This window comes from Thermobia domestica, chromosome 8 (assembly GCF_964235325.1).
Source record: "Thermobia domestica chromosome 8, izTheDome1.hap1.1, whole genome shotgun sequence".
NCBI classification, from domain to species: Eukaryota; Metazoa; Arthropoda; class Insecta; order Zygentoma; family Lepismatidae; genus Thermobia; species Thermobia domestica.
The window spans coordinates 194,177,593-194,201,699 of NC_137461.1; the positions used below are offsets into that span (position 1 = coordinate 194,177,593).

General features: G+C 35.4%; 1 protein-coding gene across 1 annotated transcript in view; it reads right to left on the reverse strand.

Moving 5' to 3' along the window:
* LOC145693404 (proline-, glutamic acid- and leucine-rich protein 1-like) overlaps positions 1–24,107 on the reverse strand; it is a 137,118-nt gene that overhangs the window by 3,001 nt on the left and 110,010 nt on the right. Inside the window, exons 11-12 of the mRNA XM_081769371.1 lie at positions 16,236–16,424; positions 9,003–9,209 (exon numbers count right to left, since the gene is read on the reverse strand). Of these exons, the coding sequence (XP_081625497.1) occupies positions 9,003–9,209; positions 16,236–16,424 (396 nt within the window). The remainder of the gene's footprint in view (positions 1–9,002; positions 9,210–16,235; positions 16,425–24,107) is intronic.

Consider the following 24,107-nt stretch of genomic DNA (forward strand, 5'->3'; position numbering starts at 1 on the left):
ATCAAAAACTGCTTGTCGCTATTTATTTCCGTTTTCAGGATTTAGATTTCTGGGCTGTCAGCATCTAAGACTATTTAGCCCGTCACTTTTGAGGGATGACGTCCCTCGGTGAGCACACTATCCAGGGAAAGGGAAGGAAGGAAACGGCCTGGGACCTATACGTTAGGTACCACCCCGGCATTTGCCTGGTGTGAATGAGGAAAACCCAGGAAAAGCTCATTCAGGCTGGCTGATCTGAAAAAGTGTTTCACACTTTTTCGACCCACTAGGAATAAAAACCCGGGACAGCTCGCACCGAAGGCGAGAGCGTTAACGGTTATCTATTTCCGTTCTATCCAATGTGTGATAGGTATTGTAACCAGAAATCGTAAATTTTCACTACTTTCGATTTGGACAGATAGGTAAAGGCAGAGAGAAAACTCATTCTTGGGATGAAGAATATTGTGTCAAAAAAATCTCTTTTCAAAATATCTTACCGTTTTTGCTCTATTAAAATAAGTATTGAAACCAGTAGTACTATTAAATTTCAATCACTTCCGGTTTTGGTGGACTGCTGCGGGTGGAAATGGTATGTTCTTTTAAGACGCTGATAGACTGCAAAAAAAGCGCTTCTTGGTATCTATAACCGCTCCTGTTCTAAAACAGACCAACGCTGAAACAGGAAACCATTAATTTCTATCACTTCTTGTTTGAATAAAGGGTTAACGGACAAGATGAAACAAATTCTTAGGACCTGAGCCATATGTAAAACTAACGCTTCTCGATATCTTTTCCATTTTCACACTATGGAAATCCAGTTTCCTTAGAGTATTGCAGGTGGTAATGGTATGTTCTCTTGAGACGCTGCATCGACAAAAGTCTGATATCTTTTGCCGTTTTTTTCTACGGAAATCAGTATTGAAAACGGAATAATAGTAAATTTGATTTCTATTGGTAGCATGTTGCGGATAGTCGTGGTATGATGTCTTAAGAGGCTGAATCATTAAAAAAACGCATTTCGCTGTTATTCTCATTCTATGATGATAAAAGCTGAAACTGGAAATGGTTAACTAAAACCATTTCCGGTTTGAATAGAGAGTTAACGGAGATGGAACGTATTCTTGGGACGCTGTATCGATTCCAAAACGAAAACAAAAGCGTTTTTGATCTTGTTACCGTTTTTACTCTATGGAAAGCAATATTGAAACAGAAAATAACAGTAAATTTGAACCACTTCCTGTTTTGGTAGAACGTTGCTGATAGTCACGATATGTTGTCTTGAGACGCTGAATAGTTTGTAAAACCTGCTTCTCGCTATCTCTTTCCGTTTTTGTTCTACGGCGATAAACGTTGAAAACAGAAAATGCTAATTTGAACCACTTCCGGTTTCAACAGAGGGTTAACGGAGGAGATGGAACTTATTCTTGAGACGCTGAATCGACTGAAAAAAAAAAAAACCGCTTTTCGATATCTTGCTCTGATATCTGTCAAGAGACAGAGGGCGGACATAGCCGTTCAATAGCATAGTTGGAAGTCTAAAATTATACAGTTACATGAGGAAACTGCATCTCATTCATTACAAAGAAAACAAGATACAATTATTATCAACGTACACTCGAAACCATGAATACGCAAGACAAGTAACACCAACAGAATTAATGGGCACGATGAAAATACAAGTAATAAGAAACAGCAGCTTGGACCAACAACCGAACGTTGGGTGGACTACGATGAGTATGAACAAAATTGAGTAACAAAAGAAAATGGAACAGACTTTAAGCAGTGAATAAAGATCAATAACTATGCTGCTGCTTTATAAATTATAACATTGCTTCTCAGGAAATCAGAACCATTGATTTTTTTTTTTTTTAATTTTCAACCCATTTGTGCCTGTAACTTTTTTTGTCTCCCATTTTGCTCAGGTTTATACATGCTACCTCTTGTACGTTGTTATTTGATAACATTTCAGTCCAGATGTTTTTTTCTCTTTATTTAAAATTTCCACCTAGTAAACAGGATAAGTAATTAACGATCCCCGTGGACAAATCCTGTAATACAGAAATCGGAGTACATTACATAAACTCCTAAGAATGCAAATTTAATCTCTCATTAACATACTCTTGTAAACAATTTGTTCACATAAATGCATTCTGAAATAAAGTACAGGTCACTGTACTGTCTCTGTTTACAATGCATAGATGGATCTAGTCTGTTAATTTCATGGACGTCCTGAATTCGTTCGGAGGGAGCTTGAGAATGCAATACCTGTAACTTTAATTTATATATACACACAATTCACCTAATCTACATTTGATCCTTGTCTGAAAATATATAGAGCCCCAGCAAATGCAACCTACCTCTTATATGAAACGAAAAATGAACATAGTGTTGTGGAAGAAATTATTATTGAAGAATTAAATTTAGCTGAGAAATTCCCTGTTATAACTGATGAAATTCGCGATATTAGTAACAATAAACAGCTTAATGTATGTAAAATATGATAACACTGGTTGTAAAACTTTTTTCTTTAATTTGTTAAATTTAGAGTTAAATGCTTCTGTGACGTCAAAAGCTATTGTGAATATTTTTCGAGATTTGCCGGTAACGACGGAAGGTATACGATGATGCAAGCGTTATGAGGGGCATATTTAAGGAGTTCAACTATTTTCAGAGAAGAAATGCCCTTATGTAGCCTATACACATGGTTACGCCCGTCATCTTAATCTGTTATCATTGAATCCATGTTCATCTGGGAAAGCAAAGGATTTTTTTTTTTTTTTTAACCCTTTACGAAGTACCCATAATTATTTTCCCTCAGTGCTTCCCTCGAGGGTGCCTTTAAGATATTCTATCATAATTTAATTTGAAACTTCCCAGTATACAGAGTTCAACACTGCACTGATCATCTCAGTCAAACTAGACCGTGTTGAAAAATTACTGTGTAATTCTAGAAGTTTTACGGAAAGAAGAAAACCAGCACTCATCATATGATAAGGGACTATACATATATACACAACTGGCATCTCTACACAACATCGCGTATTTGTTTGTCTTTACACATTTTTGGAATCACGGACGGACTGAATACATTTCTGGAAGGTAATTATAGTACTCTAACAGATGGTCATGTATTTATTACCTCACAGTACGGGATATACGAATGGAAGAAGCATCACTAAGTCTTCTCCAGAAGATATCTGCATTCGCTTTAAAAAATAATACTCATATACCAGACCACGAGTCTAAGAGAAAGTCATAGACTTAACAATTTCATAATTATTGTCAAGGTCTCACTGAGATGTCGGCACATCTTAAAAGAAAATACTTTTTGAATTGATGTTCTTTATCCTGTGATAGATGCCGTTGGTGGGCGCTTTAGTGATGAAGGCAAAATTATTTTGGGAGGTGTGCCGTCCCTAAACTAAATTATCGATTTTCCTTTAAAAAAAAACTTTGCGGAAAAATCTGGAATGGAGTTCAGTGAGTCCGAAATAATGTAAAACATGTGGAAATTTCATTTCACTCAATACCATTTCCGACGTTTATGCTTTACTTCCCAAATCTATATTCCCTCAGGCCAGAGCTTTATTTCAAATTGTCATCTGCTACCGGTGTCATCAAATACATGCGAACAATCCTTTGGTGTTCAGAAAAAGACTAAAATCGTTACCTGCGCAACAGATCAAGAAAAAGAAAGAAAAAAAAAAAAAACGGACGTCTGCTTTGGTTGTTTTGCAAGTCGAACAACAAATAGCCGCTACTTTAACTGTGAATCAAATAACTGATGTATTTGCAATAAAGACAAGACGACAAAATGTGTGTATTTTGAGAAACAAACCATCTGAAGAAGTTGGTTAGTAATAGTATCTGTGATCCTGTAGTGAAGCTTATATGACGTATGAAATTTCGAAATTGAATTCAGCTAAAATTGATATTTCACCGCTGACGAAACACGTGGTGCTACAGGCAAGTATAACTAAGCAGTTTAGTGATGTATATATGTGTAGAACAATATAAACCAGTATTTTGTAGAACTGAAACCCTTTAGAAATTAGGAATATTTCTGACATAGCAAAAGGCTATAAATATCTTATTTGCTTCAGGAGCACGTACCGATCATTGTCCCTTAGGTCTGTGATATTTGCTGTCTTACTACGGTCTTATTAATGTTTATTTTCATTAATAATCACAACTGAATGCAAGTATACCAAATAATCTATGCAGTTTCACGTTGCTACTATTATATTTTTTTTTGTGGGTATTTCGGTAAATTAAAATAGATTCTTTCTTTTCGGGAGGTCTCATAATAAAATCGCAGATCTTTCGTATTGCTAGTTTATCTCTTTAGAATGGAAAGCAGTTGTGAACGGTGTCTCCCTGTTCTATCCACTAACCTTGCAGCCCTTTGTACCACATTTCCTACCTAATCTTTACGCAGAACAAGAATTTCTGTTATGCCTAATCTTCACAAAACATGATTTCAGGGGAATTTAACAATTATCTTCTCAACAAAAAGACGCCACACTGGCTCAGTGATAAAGCGTTCACTTCTGGTACCATGATTCGATCGCAGCTCGCGACAAGTGGACAATTATCATGTGAGTGGGATTTCTCGGGGTTTTCCCGTTTCCTCCCACTTTCTTCATTCCACCATTTAATTTCATGTTTTCATCATCACCGCCTCCTTTAGCCCACACGACATAACAATGGGACATTCATTTTTTTTCGACAACTACAGTAGTTTTCAGGGCTTCTTGATTTTCGTCGAACAATTTCAACATTGTTAAAATTAAATCTGCAATCTCATTGACTTCTATTAGTTTACTACAAGTATTTTTATGCGATGTCACCTGGCTCTTCTATAATGTTACCGATATTTGTATGTTGTATACTAAGCTTCAATATTTGTGTTTAATTGTAGTTTTCGTTTCCTGTATAAAATATGAATAAATTTAACATGTTTAAAAAAATAAATTTTTATAAGTAGGGTAAAGTACATATTAGCCTATTATTATTATTATTTTTATTTTAAAGCACGCCATACTACCTGTAATGTTCCCTAATCGAAAATATGTTTATCTGCCAACCACATTATTTATTTTTACTTTTAATATTAGTTTAGAAACGTGGGAATATAAGTGTACGTAGTACGCCACTTAAGCACACGTAAATTATGAAAAAACAAAAAAATAATAGTTAAGGTGAAAATATAAATGTAATGTAGTAATATAGCTAAAATAGCGCAAACTTTAAATGATAGCGTCAACTTACTACAATGAAACAATAAATTATATTTTATTTTATCCATAGGTAGTATATAGTGTTCATAGAATTTCTACCTAGAAATACAGTATATACTTGTATTATATTCTTCCAGTAATAAAATTGACTCATTTTGGTTAGCTGATTTGGAAGATACTTAACCATTTAATTGGCAAGCATTGTTAGCATTACCATTAAAATATTTAGTTTGCTTTTATTGTTGAACCATTTCTTCCTGATCATAATTTCGATATTTTTAAAGTGTTTTTGTATTTTGGTTGCAAAATACAGGATGTTTATTTCAAAGCAACATTGCCATAAAATAGGTCTTATGTGTTGCTACTAACTTGTAAGCAGCGTTGCCCTGATATGGTCAAATATCATAAGAATACTTTCAGTAATTAGCAGCAGTTTCGTTAAAATATCTTCCTACAGAACAAAAAACCGCAAATAAAAAAATTAAAAAAATGAATTTTCGCGGAACGTAGGAGATAAAGCTTCTATAATACTAAGTTGACGACGATCAGAAATATCTAACACAAGCGATCCGCAAATCATGTATGTGAATATTGTATGAAAGCAATAATGCCAATTAAATGACTATTGAAGTTATAATTCGTGCAGATAACGCAATAGAATGCGATGTTGCCTGAGAGCAACAGTGCCAAATAAAGGGTTAATTTGGTTTTCTTACCATGCCGAACAAATCTTTCCAAGGCACTATGCACTGAAGACAGATAATGTATTTCTGGCTTCCCGAAGTAATATAACACATACTAGAAAGGATTTTTGGTCTTTTCTTTACAATTATCTCATACCAGGTAATATACTAAGCACACCTTTCATTTTTCATAAAATTTTCTTAATTATGAATAGGAAAAACATATTTTTAATAAAATGTAGTAATTTGCAATAGTTATACTTCATAGGTTTTGTGGTCCTTCATTTTGTGAGGGGACCTGATCCTTCTAGGTTCGAGCGTGCAACTAACCAACCAGTAACATATCAAGTTAAGGACATACAACTGCCCCCACGAAACGTGGAAGGACTTCTCTGAGGTGGAAAATTTATACAAAACTAAAAAAATAATAATCTGTATTTAAAATCTGACTTGATAATAAGGCAATTTAGTCAATACTTTCACGTACAGAAGCTGAAATATTACGAACAATAGTAACATAATTATGTACGAAGGGGAACCCAAAAACAAACTGGAATTGTATCGTGTACCTGTAGCAGGGTTGGCAAAAACCATGGTTTTTAATAAAAAAAACAAAAAAAACGGTTTTTTTGGTTTAAACCAGGTTTATTTGGTTTAAATAATTTGCTCTATATATTCATATCATATATGGACCGAAATAAGTTTGTTTCGCCTTGATGTTATTATGCAACAGCCGGGTTATGCTGGAAGGGGTCACATAAGCTTAAAGCGGAATAAAAACTGCTTCTCGAGTTACATCCGAGAGAAATTGTCCTCCATTTGAACTCGGAACCAGGACTAATTGGGCACAAATGCAATACGTCTGCCGACTCACTCACGAAGGAATCCTGATAAAAATACGTTGTACTGATCTTTACATGCTACTTAATATAGCTCTCAAGAGTCATTTCAGAAGGACAAAAAGATAAACAGTTGCACAAGTGAAACCATTATACTGAATTACATATGGACAATTTCAAAGTACTACGGAGTACAGAAGAACTAATTTAATTCAAGTTAGTTAACAACGATTTTTATTGGTCCAAATTAAAGAAATACAACGACTTAATTTGCATATCACAAAGATACGAATTATTTGAGTCCACTTTGGCTCAGACTCATTTATACATAAATAGATATCGAAGATACTTCTCATTTCACTAAATGCCTCTCGTGGGGTCTGTATGACCCTCCCCCCCCCACACACACACAAAGTACGGCATTTCGATGTATTTTATCAATAGTAAACATTGAAACAAAACAATATTTAGAATGTTTCTTTGATTGCAATTACATAACAATAACAACTACAAAAAAAATCAAAACAAACATTTATAAACTTACATTAAAAAAGTTGCTTTTGTAGTATAATCTTTTTGAGTAATTACTGAGGAATTTAGGTCTGAATATAATACGAATAATATACGGGAGTGAAACGTGATAACCCACAAATGTGTGTTCATCAACATTTTACAAACACTTACACTTTTACGAACATTTTCGTTTTTTGGTTTAAACCAGTTGGTTTTTTTGAAAAAACCAGCTGGTTTAAACCTTGGTTTAAACCATGGTTTAAACCACCTTGGTTTAAACCAGCCAACCCTGACCTGTAGTACGAGATTGCACTGCTAGGGCGCTGTGGGAGGACCTCTCCTGAGTCAGTATGCCAAGTAGCGTCAACCGACAACGAAGCATGTGGTTTCTCTGACAGTTGTGTGTATGTGTGTGTGTGTGTGTGTGTGTGTGTGTGTGTCTGCAATGCACTCGTAACACGAAAACACGGCAGATTCCAACAAACAACGTGCGGCTGTGAAGTTTTGTTTTTATCCGGCAAGAAAACCGCAGAAACTGTTGTGATGAGCAAACAACTTACGATGAACATGCTCTCAGTAAAACGCAAGTGTACAAATGATTTGATCGGTTTTAAAGGGGAGGGGGGTAAAGGGGGTAAGACCATTGAAGATCAGCTCCGTTTCAGTCATCCTTCAAGTGCGTGAACCGATGACATCGTCAAAATCGATGGTCTTATCAGAGAAGATCGACGCAGAACAATCGAACTCGAAAACTTATCCGGGTTATCCTGGAGCTCCATTCAGCGCATTCTGCACGATTTGGAAATGCGATGAGTGGCTATTAAGTTTGTGCCCAGACTTCTCACTGAAGAGCAAAGGGATCGTCACGCAGAAGTCTGTCGTGCTATGAAGGACGCAGTCACAGACAATCCACAGTTTTTCAACTAAATATTTTAATGGTAATGCTAACAATGCTTGCATTACACACGACGAGTCATGGTGCTATCCCAAAAGTAAATAACAGTCAAGTCGATGGAAGTCACCTGGCTCGCCTCGTCCCAAAAAAACTCGTCAGGTTAAAACTTTTTTTTTTTTTTTTAAAGTATGGATACGATTCCGCTTCGTAAGGGTGGTTTGTGATCCAAACATGAGGACATTAATTAGTATTTTATCTCACGCTTCAAACTTATGTAAAAGTACTAAATGCATTATTAGTAATACCTCAGTATATTGCACGAGGTTATTGATTTCCTTATTTTAATATTAGTATATAAGGTTATAGAAATCTGTAGGTTAATATATTCCTTAATTCTACCCAAGCCTGTCACATTAAGGTTAAGTAAATATCAAGAACGTTAACTATAGGTAGTTACAAGGATTCTGATTCAATGTTTTCATAACTTTCTCGTTCTAACTACATTGGGAAACACGTTGATACTTTTGTACTTTTCTTTAAAAAACTACAATATATGTATAATAAGTTATTGTACATACAACGGCAATTTTGCAAAAGTTGAATTAAGTATATACTTTTATCATCCAATTATACCATGCTCAAATGAATGTAAAAATAGTAAAATTACCGAATTTACACACCTTCAATCAAAATTTATTGAAGAGTTATCTGCACGACCAATAAGATGGTAACTAACACAGTTAAAGTTTTACATTTGCCGGTTTCCAAACGAGAGCTAGAGAAATTTATATCAAGTTATATACATTTTTCAAACGGTTACTACTCAAGCACCTAAATAGCATATAATACGTACCTTAATATTTTGATCAAACTGCCCTCTGGCAAACAAGCACAATGCAAACTGAATGGGAGCTGACCATTTAGGGCTTGGGTGCAGAACAAGAGCTTCCAAGGATTTGTATAATTCAAGACGACAGTCTGCATTGTTGTAAGGAATGAATGGTGCACATGAGCCTCGTTGAATATCAAGTATTAATGGCACGATAACTTCCTGAATTTCCTGTAATTAACAGAATCAAATATTTGTTGTAAATTTAAAGCACTTCCTTATTCTAAGAGTTGATTTCTATTCTACACTTCTTAGGAGCTTCATAGTTTTATCTCTAAGATGGACTGCTCCAAACATGTCGCTTTTAATTATCTTGAAAGCACACTGATAAAGTCATGACATCAGCCCATGAATAGATTGTTTCGAAAACCTTTTGGAACAATATTTATGCTACTAGTAGATCCCTATTTCTCGTCTAACAATTTCAATGATAAATATTCCTACCTGATTGATGTTCTAGAAAACAGAAGCAGACATTCAATCTAGCTGAGTCGTTGAAAAGTGATTGAAAAAAATAAAATATCAATGGAATATTTGAACTGTTGAGTTGAAAAAGGAAGTAACTTCACATTTTGAAAGAAAATGAGTTGAGATATACAAACTGCTCATTTTGCACAAACGCAGCATATGGTGTACCAAGGAAGAACGTCAAAGAGCTTTCTAAGCTTTCCTATACAGCCTACAAGAGGGACAAACTTCCTATTGAGTTCAAAAAGGAAGAATCTCGGAGTTGCTTTCCGTTTTCGCTCATTGGTTATAGAAATCTCATGCTAATAATACAAAAATAGCTGCAATTTTGGCGCAAGCCTTTGCACGGACGTGTATATACATATATTATGACAGTAGTTGTCTGTGTGGATCAAGGAATTTCTTTATCTGCGATTTCTGTATAGTGGCTTTGATTCTGGACATGAGTTCAAGGAAGTCGGACGTTGCAGAAGTTCCAAAAAGGAGAAAAGGTGTAAGGAACATGTCTGATTATCCAAGAGAGAAGAGTAAACGAGTCAAATTACTAAGTCAGATGTACACCATAGTAAAAGAGTCGTAGCTCCTCCTAAGCGCACTGGTACGCAATGTTCAACCTCTCAATCAACTTAACGGAAGAATATTGCTAAACTCAAACTTTATACACAACCGGGCTCTCAAAGATTTTACCAAAGAATTCTTAACTGGCCTCAATAAAGTAACAACAATGCGGGAATGAAATGTTTCATTATTGCGAGAGAAAAACAAAACACACACACTCTACCTACCTTCTATTACAATGTTACCTAAAATTATTGGAGTACCATATTTATGCATCGTCTACAATTTTCTTTATTGTATTTGACTTTGAAAGAAATTCTCCTGTTATACTTGGAATACAAATGCCTATTTTAAAACATTACCGGTCGATATTGGAACCTCCAAATAAAATTTTGTCTACTGAATTGAAAAAGAAAGAAACATCACTGATTTTGCTAAATCAGAAACCATGAAACTGATTTACTCCTGATTGGCATTCAAATATTCTTTGAAATCAAAATAACTTGGTAATCGATGACGAACACTTCTGACTCATCGTTTCTAGTTTTTTTTTCCTCCCTCAAATACAAGATCGATGAATATCGTTCTCTTTTCAACTCAGCGACTTATTTAACAGTGATTATATGTTTTGTACTCCTTACAGACAGGTAAGATATATATATTTACTTACAAATTGATATTTATTTATTAAAAACAACCATACATGTGATAATGTTTACACTCTTTTCTCAAAAGTAATTAGTTTCCATGCACGCTTTGGGCTTCTTTTGTTTCACCTATATAATGTAAATACTTTTTAAATACTCATTCTATCTACACAATATACTAACCTAATATGGAATGAATCAATCACCATGCCTCTCAATTTCGCAAGGCGACAATACAATTATTAAACAGCATATATCACATGACACCATAAAATACTATTATACAGGGTGTACATAAAGTTTTTAGCAACCCCTAACACTCGGAAACGGTGAAATATATTTCAAAACGGGAAAACACGTATTTCATCATTTCAAAAGTACCATGTATTGAGGTAAACAAAGTTGCCTCAGGGTCCCTCAGAGGGTTCCAACATCAAAATTGCAAATGGCAAGGGGAGTCAAGTAGTATGTCGTTTGAAAGCTATTGTTAAAAGAAGGAAGAGGGAACAAGTCTTATGTTTCAATACCAACCCTGTGTGAAATGGCGGGGGGATTAAAATGTTAACACGGCCTTCACCGAAAAGTCCATGGCCATTTCCACTAATCCGAAACGGTAAAAGATGTCAAAACGCTAAAAGGGGGTGTTTCCTTATTTGTAAAGTACAGCTTTTCGATGCGCAAATATTTGTCCCAGAATCTCTGCAGGTTCCCAAGTGGGATCCAACTTAAAATTTATGAACAGGAAAAGGGTCAGTAGCATACTGTTTTAAAGTTATTGGTAAAAGAATGTTGATGCTACAAGTTCGGAATGGCTATGCAAACCGTGACCGAAAGTACAGGGATTGGGTGAACTGAGAGATATGTAAATAAATCACATTTATCGAAAGGTTTAATTAACTGGGTGCCATGTCTGCATGTACTAATTGAGACAATACTATTTCAAGTAGTGGTGTGCCTACTACTACTTCTGACGCTATTACTACCATTCCTATTACAAGTAATAGTACTATTATTAGTATTACAACAATCTGCTTTTCACATACCTTATGTAAGAAGATGCTCGATCGAAGTCAGCATCTCCGAGTTCATGCTTTATATGCATTTTGTAAGGGTGAAACTCCTTTGTAATAGTTTTCTCAAATGCTCTAGTTGTAATAGTAATAAGTTTTCAAGTCCTTATCTATTGAGCTTCGTGGAATGCGTGTCAAAGCTTAGTACTCAGAGAAGTAGTAGCATTGACAGTTGTACTTCTAATTACTTTAATAACTGTTTCTTCCCCTATCTTTGGTCGTCCTGAGCGTGGTCTGTCTTTAACGCTTTAAGTTTCTCAAAATTTTTGCAAAAGCTGACAGACATATTGATAACTGACACTGGGACGTTCAGGATACAATTCATTAAAGCGTCTAGATGTGGCAAGATATTTACGTGCACATTCTCCAAACAAAAAGATTATTTCCATTTATCTTTACCAAAACATGCCCATTCATTACCATTCATTATGACGATCTAACGTACACTTTAGACATAATACACACACACACACACACACACACACACACACACACAGACACACGCACACTCAAATTCTAACAGTAATACTGTATCGTTGGTATTTAGTTATTTGGGTTTTCCTTATTTTACTTCAATCTCTTCTTAGAATACACACATATCATTCTAGATTCCCTCCCAGCTCTAATCCTATAGAATCAACACAGTAGTCAATATAACAACAATTAGTCTAATCAGTCTTCCTAAGTTTCCATCTTCAACTAGAATCATCTATCAATTATTTACACAGGCTCTTTGCATAATAACCAAATCCATATTTAATATGTGCCTTTTAATAGATACTCTTTGCCCTAACCCGCCTGCCTTAACATGCACACACTCATCTCCTAACAATCGTTATGTACGGTTACAGGATTACTAACTTGGAAGAACAACACACTATTACTAGCTGTTTTCACCTACGTCGATTGAACTTTGCCAGCGCATTACATACCACTAAATTCCGCGATCTAATAAGTACTACAAACACTAGGCACAACTGTAGCATCACACCTTTACAAGTATAAGCTGTGGCTGGTAAGGCCAAACATCAAATGCTCTAATGGGTCAAATGACATATACGCTTATTACGGAGCTAAACATTACGGCATCTGTTACATGAGGCGTGTGCAGTTCCAACAACCAATCTGGAAACACTTTGAGATCTCGTTATTCACGTGTATAATACCTAGTTCGACAGAAGAAAACAAGTAGAAATGAACTCGTACGAACGCGCACATTATGGAGATAGTCATTCCCACTAGGTAACTTCAACATGAACACAACGGTACCGTTTTTGTAAAAAGACAAGTGATCAGTGTTTTCATGGCATTTGGGGCAACTATGGCTCAGGCCGGGAGAAGGATGCGACAATGGTGTTAGAAATGTGGCGGTCAAGTCCGATGCATAGTACTATCTCGAAACTTGCCTGGTGTGGCTAAGCAAACCTCTGGACATTGACATGTCCCGAGCGTAATGCGCGAATCCAAGACCTCCGGAATGTGCAGACAATACTCTACCACATAGTCAAGGCCCGACTGGCATAACTTTTCGGAACATTTGATAGATGGCTTTCTTTGTTTCTGTGTAAGAGCACGCGCACGGGCTGGGTGCAAACATGCAAGACTTCTTTCAACTTCTTTCTTTTACCAATAACTTGCAAACAATCTGCTATTTGACCGCTGCTCCAATTTCAAACTCTGCAGTTGGACCTCTCCTAGGCCCCTGCAAGGACGCAGGAACAAATAATTGTAGCTCGAAACGTACTTTTGATGCAACATGTGTTTTAGGTTTTGACATACGTTTCACCGTTTTGGATTTCTAGAAGTGACCACGGAAAAAGGCTGTGTTAACATTTTCAGTCCTCCTCCATTTCACACAGGGTTGGTATAGCAACAAGACTTGTTCCATCTTTCTTCTTTTAACAATAGCTTTCAAACGACCATTTGCAACTTTTGTGTTGAACTCTGTCTGGAACCCTCCGAGGGACCCTGGGGAAACTTGGTTTACCTCAATACAGGGTACTTTTGAAATGATGAAATAAGTGTTTTCCCGTTTTGACATATATTTCACCGTTTCCGAGTTTTAGGGGTGGCAAAGGACTTTATGGACACCCTGTATACTATTTGGAAAGAAAGAAAAAAAAAATACTGCTCGTTTTATACAGAATTCTATTGTCCACGCTTTTAAGAATGAACTTCGAGAATTTTAAGAATAAACTATACATTTACTTGAATTCACAAGGTTGAGCCTTAAAGTAGGTTCTTCACTTTCGCTGTTGTTAAATGATCTGTAAATGTGAACTATACTATTACACATATAACTTACTAAATTTTATTTATTTTTCAGATGCTTATATTCGATTAGATATGAATCTTCGGACAACGTTGGAAAATAAAAACTGTACTTCAAGTGCAACAAAATAAAACAGATACAATAAAAATCAAATGTATATATTATTTAATATAATTTTAACCGACAACTGATGAACACTATTTATTTATGTAGTGGTGTAGAGGAGAGTTTGATGAGTAACTTGATTCGCATACTAACTATGGTGCTAACGTCATCTGCATACGTAGTTAAAGTTCTCTTTCAATGAATAAATATGTGGTCTCAAGTCATTCTGACAGTAATTCGTTGTTTGACAGTTACGTAAACAGAAATGTTTCGAGTAACAGTGAAAAAGTGATAAAATTGGAATTCGTGATGTCATTCAATTCTTTTTCTGGAAGGAAAATAGCGAAAAAAATCATGAGAGGACTTTACCTACATTCCGTGACCTACGTTTTTCTTATGGCAGTGTTCGACTTTAAATAAACAAATTTAGCAGTGACAGAACAAGCATTGAAGGTGCACTACGTCCTGAATCCCCTAAGTACATGATCTAGTTTTAAACGACAAACGAATGGAAGTATCCGAGTTAGCAGAAGCCACAACCATCTCAACTGAGTATTTTCCTTTTGCATTAATTAGCTGCATATGAAAAAACTTTCCGCAAGATGGGTGCCACGTTTACTCACTCTAGAGCAGACGAAAAGCAGTGTCGCTGAGCAAAAATTGGCCGAGCTGCGATTTGAACTGCTGCTGCATCCTGCCTATTTACCAGATCTACCTCCCTCGGACCAGATTTATTCCTGAAAACTCAATTTCGTGACAGGACAAAAATTTGAGTCAAATGAGGGAGTCATGCAGGAAGTAACCAAGTATTTGGAAGCCTGGAAGAAACTAATTTCTACGAACGAACCGTGAAGCTAGAGAAACGTTGAGGCAAGTGCGCTAAAAACTAAAGTACATTAAATATATATATTATTTAATTTCAATCAAGTTACTTATCGAACTATCCTTGTAATATTCCTCTCAGTGCCACTGTTATACAAAGGATGTATTACCATTTAACAAAGATTACAACGTGTAACCTACTGGAAATCAAATTTGGGACATTGCGGGCAAAAAGTACTGTACTGACTTCACAGCTACTGAGATGCTTGATTTTATTTTCTAACATCATATTAAACTTACTAACAGAGAGTGAAGTTACCGTTCTTCCACCTCTTAAAAAAGATAGTAAATCAATGAATGCGTGCATCACTGGATTATTACCAATTTATACTCTACTATGTATTCTTTAAAATAATTTCGGTATCCTGACAGCTGAGTAAGTGAAGAATAAAGTTTGCTACGACAATGGCATTTAACAGTCACCAGTAGAAATGACAATACCCATTCTAGATATTCTTTCGTCAGTAACTTCGAAACGAGTTGGTCATTGGAATCAAGGATGTTAGAAAATTGAGGGTCTGCCCATATGTATATCTTCATCCTATTAACTTAATGAAGCCAAAAAACAACACAGCATCGGCCCGTCTGATTGACTACTTTCGTTTCCGCCATCAATATTGGCTCAAAACATTGCGATCTTATTGAGTGCAGTGGGCAGAATGGAGGTGCCGAAACTGTGACGTATGGCTTCAATATTTTGTTGTAAAGGCAAATCTTCTATTTTATAACATCCTTGATTAGAATGTTATTTCCAACACTACACAGATAATTTAGTTCTTTCTACACTATTGATTATTACCACAAAAATTAAAAATTCAACAGCTTGAATAAATCTATTTCATGGATGTATTGCGTTTAACAAACATTAATGGAGATTTGAGCTTGTCGCATTTTCAGACAAAACTTCGTGTTACCAATTCGTACCTTAACGTGCGGAAGAGACTCAATACGAAGCAATGTGTGCTGTGAAGAAAAATTAAAGTTTGAGCTCTAGTATTGTAGGCGCTAATGTTATTACTTTGTATGTAAAGTACAGTATACGGTAAACAAATCGTTGGGTATAATACAATCCACCGTCAACTATACATTACATACTGACTTCCAAATACAATTTTATCGTCACTTCCAAGGAAGGTAAATAGAAGAAAATAAGTTAAAATATTCTAATAATACATATTCAGAGTTTTAGTATTACCTTGTGGAGTTGAGGTTTAAGAAAAACACCAGATCCCGTTAACAGCCATTGAAGAGTACGCAAAGCTTCACAACATGTATTTTTATTGGCGCTTCTATTAACCTTTTTCTTGACTGTTGCTTCATCACTTATGAGAGTTACATTTAATTTGCGTTTCTTTTTGCTAATTTTACTTCCTGTGCGTGTGTCCTGGGAAAGAAAATAGCACACTTACATAGAATAACAACTAGGTTTTAATACCATCAATAAACAAAATTATTAGCAAGGTAATTTCTTACTGACATTTTGTTCTAATTGTCTTGTACCCACATGCGCAAAAAAAAAAAAAAAAAAAAAAAAAAAAAAAAAAAAAAAAAAAATTGCGCGTATACTGTAACTCACGATTTTTCGCATTTATTCCATTTTTTCTACGTTTATGAGTAAAATTCAGTTATTAGTATGTGGAGATGATAGAAAGCTATCCATCTAAGGAGATATTTCCAAAAAAAAAATAATAAAATAATAAAAATATAAGCAAAAAACAAAATTACGCTCGGTTTTGTGTATACTGGCAATCATGCTTTCGAGGGATTTTTAGAACCAGAGCACGATTGCGAAGGGAAATTGACAATAGGCAGTAAACGACCTGGCGGAAGGAACTGGAAAGTGGAGTAAAATATTGAATTTATTGGTTTAAACCTAGTGTCTAGATGGTTTGCCAAATATAAATTTGCTTCTGTAACTAAGATGTCGTACGAAAATGTAGAACTAAACAGAAAAACTCTTATCTTAAGGTTCGAAGCGATACGCACCATGGTTATGAGCACTATTTGTTAAGAAAAGAGAGCAAACAAAACGTAGTCTCCGTGGTTAGGTGGATAGAGTGGCGGACTAGCAGTTATTTTATTATTTTGACACGAGATCGAATCCCATCCCGTCCCATATATATATATATATATATATATATATATATATATATATATATATATATATATATTTACAAAATATTATAGGAAGTATATAATTTTGATGCTAATAAGAAACGAAACAATAGAATAAGGAAATAACTTATTGATAGTATCCTTTAATCGACGTATTTATTCAGTATTAGAATACGTGTAGGCCTATTACTGGAAGCAGCGATTGCTTTCAGTTTATTGTCTTGTATGTTAACACCTCCCCTGCCCGTTCTTGAACACCAGACAACTCACTTCGGATTTGTGTCAGGAACAGGAAAAAGAACATACGTGACCTTGACAGTCTTTCCAGTCTTACCCCTTGTTACATAGACCTGATTTCAAATTATCGTTTGTGTGTGTGTGTGCTTGTGCTTTTTGCTTTTTAGAGTATTGACTTTCACTTTTTTTTTCATATCCACAAGTGCAAGAATGCTTTTGTTGAGCGTAACTAAATTATACAGATCTATGTATGCGGAACACGAATATTTCCAAAATATAGCATGAATATGAACGATAATCATTTCATATTTCTACATTATATAGTAACGTGAAAAACTGATATTAAAATGATATAACAAACAGGCATAAGCTTTTTTTTTCTTTCTTTTTTTTTTTTTCTAGCATGGCAACACATGAAACGTAAATCATTAAATTTTGGGGAATACAAATTATCAAATTAGGTGTCGTTGTATTCCTATTCGTTTTCACGTTCGAGCGACGAAAGAAGAAATTGTAGTGATAGTGATAAAAATCGAATTCGAGATTTCAATGAATTCAAGTTTCACGCCCCCACATATCGAAAAACTGATTTTGATGTCTGTCCATCTGTTCCTCTGTCGGTTCGTCACGCTTTTACATGCATTCAAATAGAGGCCATATTGTTCGACGTATCTGGACCTAATTCTAGATATGAAAGTTTTTATAAAACTTTATCGTTTGGAATTCTATATCCTCCGAAACCTAAAAATAAGGGTAGTTTACTGAAGGATGAAAATTTAAAATAATTAAATTGTCTCAAAAACAGCTGTAAAGATTTTGCTTATTTTTTACAAACATATATTTTATATATACAAACATATAACCCTTCACCGTAGTATGAATCATTGCTCTGAAAAAATACATAAGGTGTAATTTACTGTATGGGATGCATTTTTTCGAACAATTTTCTCAATTACATTTCATAAATAAATGTAGCATTAATAACCTAACAATATGACACAACTCGTTCGTCCTGTAAACATTCAGAAGGGATAGTTTGCTCTTCTTCGACGATTTTCTCATTAACGCCTGACGCAATTTTGTTCATATTTCATAAATGTTACATAAATAACCTAACGATATGGTATAATTCGAACATCCTATAAAGCTAGAAGTGTTATATTACTTTTCGGAGTAAGTTTTACCCTACGATTTTGTCGAGAACGACTCAGGCATTTTGTTCGTATTTCATAAATAGCATAACTCGTTTGTCCTGAAAAGATATACAAGGGATAATTTATTCTTGGGGATGACTTTTTTGACGATTTTCTCAGAAAGTACTCAGACGCTTTTGCTCATAGTTCACATACAATTCTTTCCTTAATAATTCTAATATATGGCATAAGTTATTTCTAATAGAAATATGACCAATGGGTACTTTACTTTTGGATGTAAATTGCTTCGAACAAAGTTTCCCAAAACACATTATTTTATTCGCATTCCCCAAATAAATGTTTTGTAATAGCTGCAGCCTAACACGAGTCAGTTTAAGAAATTCGAGCGAGAAAATTCAGTGCGTTTCATCCGTACCCATTCTTAAATATATTTTTAAATCACAATTTTCCTAACAAAATCGAAACTTGTTTTTAAATGTGCCTCGTTGTGGCCAAATGGTTCAAGTGCATTGGTTCTGGATTTGATTCCCGGTGAGAGCTAGTGTATTTTTATCCAACGTTAAGATATAGGTAATAAGCAGGTGCAAAGAGAAAAGTGTTTAAACAAGCCTAACCAAGCTAATGAATAATACAAAGAAATAATACAATATTACGAAGTTATAGAAGAAACGTTGATATTTGCGTGTTAAATGTCCAACCGATGACTGTCAACTCCAAAGGTAAGAAAGTGAAACATCCAATACCAGGTTAATCAGTGGTCTCTAGGTAAACATATCCTACAAGGAAGTGATTGAGATACCAAAAAATGTTGTAATCGCTGGGAGACATGTTAGGAGAATACAGTGGGTGAGATAATTTAATGCTGCGACTCATGGATAGTCTGCACCTTCGTTGAGTATTGTAGTGCGTAGGCCTATGTAGGTTTGCATTGAAATGAGCATTAATACACCATATCTGTTGAACATTACGGGGGGCTTGCAGACAGGTTTGCAGTGCATTTCACGGGGTTCGATATTGTAACGATCCTAGCGAACTCCTAAGCCATCCTCACTGTACACTAAAAGTTAAATTCGTGCTTAATTAAAATTCTATTTGTTTAAATTTAATACTGTTAACCGTTATCACCTGTACACTATGAGCAACAATCCGCCAGTAATTATTTTTGTCCTCTGTTTTAGCGCCATAAATGTCTTTGTTCATAAATTTCTTTGTCTATGGTTTTGTATATACGCAGCGTGGACATTAAATTTTGACTTCTACGCCATATCCATCTAATTACAAACACACCTATAACACGAACACGAACTTGGAATATATAGTTTGTGTATGGAAAATCATACACGAGGTGCTGCACGGGAGAACCGTGTGCATACATGTGGCAGTCAACTTCCTAAGAAATTAATAATAATAATAATAATAATAATAATAATAATATTAATAAACAGAAAACGAAAGTTATTTACATAATTTATTTATTTAAGCACGGAAGTGCAATGGACGTAACTTATTTCTCTCTCTCTCTCTTTGAAGGCAACAGCACTTAAGGTGCCAAGACGTAGAAAAGGACTTGTGGCACTCACGACTATAGGGTGGTGTGTGGTTGGCACATCGGGTTCCTTTGTTGTTAGTTCCAGCTTTCTAGACCGGATGCAGTTATTCCCAGTAGAAAATAAAAGAAAATATACTTTTCTATTACTATTAAAGTAAATAATTACACTCATTCCCTCAATGTGATACTTGTTTGTTTAACTGTATACAGACAGCTGATTTGTGGAAGAATCGTTGATAATAATAAATAAAATAAACTCGACAAATATTCTTGTAAATAATAGGTAAAAGTTTGCGTCACACTGTTCATTTTGCTGGGCACGCCAGTGTGCCATGTTATCCGGTTGTGGCACACTGGAATATAGGGTATGGTTTTCTAATTTTTCCTAATTATTTTAACTGCTTCAATTGAAATGAATCTATAATAATAAGAGAGTGAATTTAGTCTTCTTACCCTTCGATTTAGCAATAAGGACCGCTAGAATTGTATATATAAAAAATAACAATACTCAGAATTTTATAGAGTAGTTTGTTTTATTCGAAATGACATACTTCCTGCAACTGTTTGGGTTGGAATTATTTGAAATGAAATCTTTAAGTTTTACGACCCACGATTAAACCGGCTAGGCTAAAGGAGACGGTGATGATAGAGAAATGAATGAAATGGTGGAATGAAGAAAGTGGGAGAAAACGGGAGAACCTCGAGAAAACCCATGCACCAAAGGTGAACGCCTTATCACTGAGCCAATGCGGCTCCTCTAAAATTATTTACTGGAGAGAGTGAGTACTTTATGTAAACCTGATATCGAACAAATTTGTTTAAAAATTTGGTGAAATATTGCTTAATATTCAGGAAAACTTAAGTCAATAATAAAATAATAATAATATAATCATCTTAAATTTAAAACTTTCTGGACCTAGTGCATTGGCACAATTCCACTAATTAAAAAGAATTTGTTTACTTCTCATGTAAATGCAGAAGAACTTAAGCCCTGTTGCTTTCAATATACGAAGAAAGTGTCCAACTGTCAAATGATATGCTACATAAAATGCCCTATGCAACATAGTGTAGTACAGAGTCATCATTTCTAGGTTGTCTAAAGAACACTTTCGTTTTAGCAAGAAAGGAAGAATAAAAAAAATACGTACTCAGTTTTAACCTAGTAGAAAGTTTGCAGATTTAAGGGAAAATGCAAAGAGTTGTTGGATATTAAATGTAGTTCGGATTAACGGAGTAAGGCACCGTAAGTAGTTTATTGTTTGAAATATACTGGGAGTGACCAAGCCATTACCTATGGAAATATCGAAAGAGATACGTTAATGGTGTTAGTTGCAAACTGTTGTAGAAATGAAAAATTTAAGGACTCTGAAATCTCTAAAACTCTGAAATCACAGATCCAAATTGACTGACTGTTAAGTAAAACTGCTAAATCTAACTAAAGAAAAAAAAAAAGCATTAATGAACTGTGTTACAATTTCAGACATATCATTCTTATATCAAAACTACGATAGAAGTAAATTATGAATAAAGGTGAATTTACAGTTCTGGAGTACCAACAAATTATTTTGCTAGATGTAAATTTTGGGAAAACTTTTTTTTATAAGGCTTTAGATTTATTTATTGACTTGTTTGTTTATTAGCTTCCCCATGCCGTAAACGTCGCCGACACCTAATGGCTGACTTGCCGGTAAATGGCGATCGTCGATATAGCGACGCGTCGAAGGATTGTCGCTAGTGTGCCACTAGTGGCAGGGATTCGTAGAGTCGAAGCAGATATCTAGAATCGGGGAGTATTGAAGTTAACACCTCATAACAGCGAGTACTTCATTTTGATCCGTGCTCCTTTGATTTGCCACGGAGAATCGCAAAGGGACCAACACGAACTATCGGCAGTCATGTGCATGCGGTTATTGTTATAAATTATTTTTCCCTGGCGAATTTTTATTATAAGGACAATACTTGTGCTCCGGGGGTAAAGAGTAACTCCTGCCTTTACATCATGAAGTGAAAAATCTTGAGATGGGTGCGTATAATTGTATGAATTTAGATGGCAACTGTCGCCGATCACTAGCAAGTGAATATGAGAAAACTACGCAAAAAGTAAATAGACGCTTGCCATTTTGTTATAAAATTACATGGCGAGAGCATTTGATCTGATTCCAAACAGTTATCGTCAAATATACACGGTTAAAGGAGCACTCTGATTAGAAATATTAAAAAGACGTCAACGATTTATCACTCTACAAGCTGTGTCCTCATAATTGCCTCCGTGGCGAATTCGGAAGTACACGTAACTAGTAACCCTAAGGTTGGTGGTTCGCGCCCAGCTCAGGGCACTTTTTTACTTTTTTAAAAATTTTTTTAGACTCACCTTAATGAAAACAAATTACGCATATAGACGATTTAACGTATTTTAGGGGAATAATTTTGTGGTTCGTTGGCGTTCCGTCGCTTCTCTGCCGCTGGTGGTATAATTTTCAAAACGGAAGTGGAACCACCGCTTATCATCGCTGCGGGATCGCCAATTTTTGGGGACATGTCGCTAGTTGCCTAACGGTGGTCCACCGACGCTTACGGCATGGGGTTGTCCCCTCACAAGTGAGGCAGATTGTAATCGAACAAGAGTGTTTTGCAAAAATGAGGAACATCTTCCGACTTCGACTTCTGAATAATCCGTTTAGGATCAAGTCGAATTAAGGCTGCCCCACGGGAAAGTAGAACAAGTGAGGCAATCGTTCCAAGCACTACGCTCGACACCCTCCGTCTCATTCAAGACTTAGACTCTTCAGAAAAAGTAACAAGTTTATTACTTGTAATTTATTCTTTGAGTCAAAGTATTTTGCAATAAACCATCGTTTTGTAAGATATTTTTACGATTGTATACTATTACTTTCGAAAATTGTACTCATAATATAATTTCCCATTATGGATTTGAAAAAATCAAAGATCGAACAAAGAAAGATCTCCGATCCACATGTCTCTTCATGTTTGATATGGAAGTCTCATCTTCATTATTGACCCTTAATTTATTTTAGTCCTAGGCAACGCGACTCAACGGGATGGCTCTAAGTGAAAACATTCATTTAGATGGTTAAGTAATCAGGAAATTGCTGCTGTTATTTCACGAAACACAACAGATCTTGAGGAAAAAAAGAAAACAATTTTGCTTACCAGGGGGAGGGAGTAAATCATCTGCTTACGTTTGCTTAACTAGGAACAAGGCAAGGGCGCCGATCCTGGGGAAGGGGGGGGGGCGGGCCCCCAAAGCTCATGTGGGCCTCCTTTGTATTTATGAATATACAATATTTGGCATAATTTTAGTGCAATTTGTCTTAAAATCCTCATATATCTTCTGCATTTGAGTCCCCCCCCCCAAATTTACAGAGAAATCGGCGCCCTTGGAAGAAAGTCTAGTGAAATGAATAAAAATGTGATAACGTAATACTTGAAAACTCTATCTAATGGAGGAAAGTAAATTAGTATTCAACACTTCCTTCAATTTTAAGCATTTCAAAGATTCTCGTAATTTAGTAGCATCCCGGATTTGCATTTTTGAAATATGGGAACTCTATTTATACCTTAACGTGGGAATCGGTTTCGGACCATGCACTTAAGCCATTTTGCCACAAGAGGCACATAGGAGTTTTTCTTTTCCTTTTAATATAAGCATTTCACACCATTGTTCTAGGACGATACAATTCTAGTTCATGTATATGCTAGCTTTGGAAACACAGTATAATTTCGCTTATCCGACAAACAGGCAGGCACAACACCGGATAATATGAATGTGTTAAGAAAAGAGCTATTAAAAGTAAAACTTATGATATAATTTTACATATTACGCATCTAATAATCATGTTTATAACAAATAAATGCACTGCACTGAATCAGGGACGTATCCAGCGTGAGGGCTGCCCCCCTCCGAAACTCAAGCACTTTTTAATAAACTTGCTTTTACCCTTTTGAGATTCTTTTATATCAGTTTACTTGGAGTCAGTGTCAAAACTTTGGG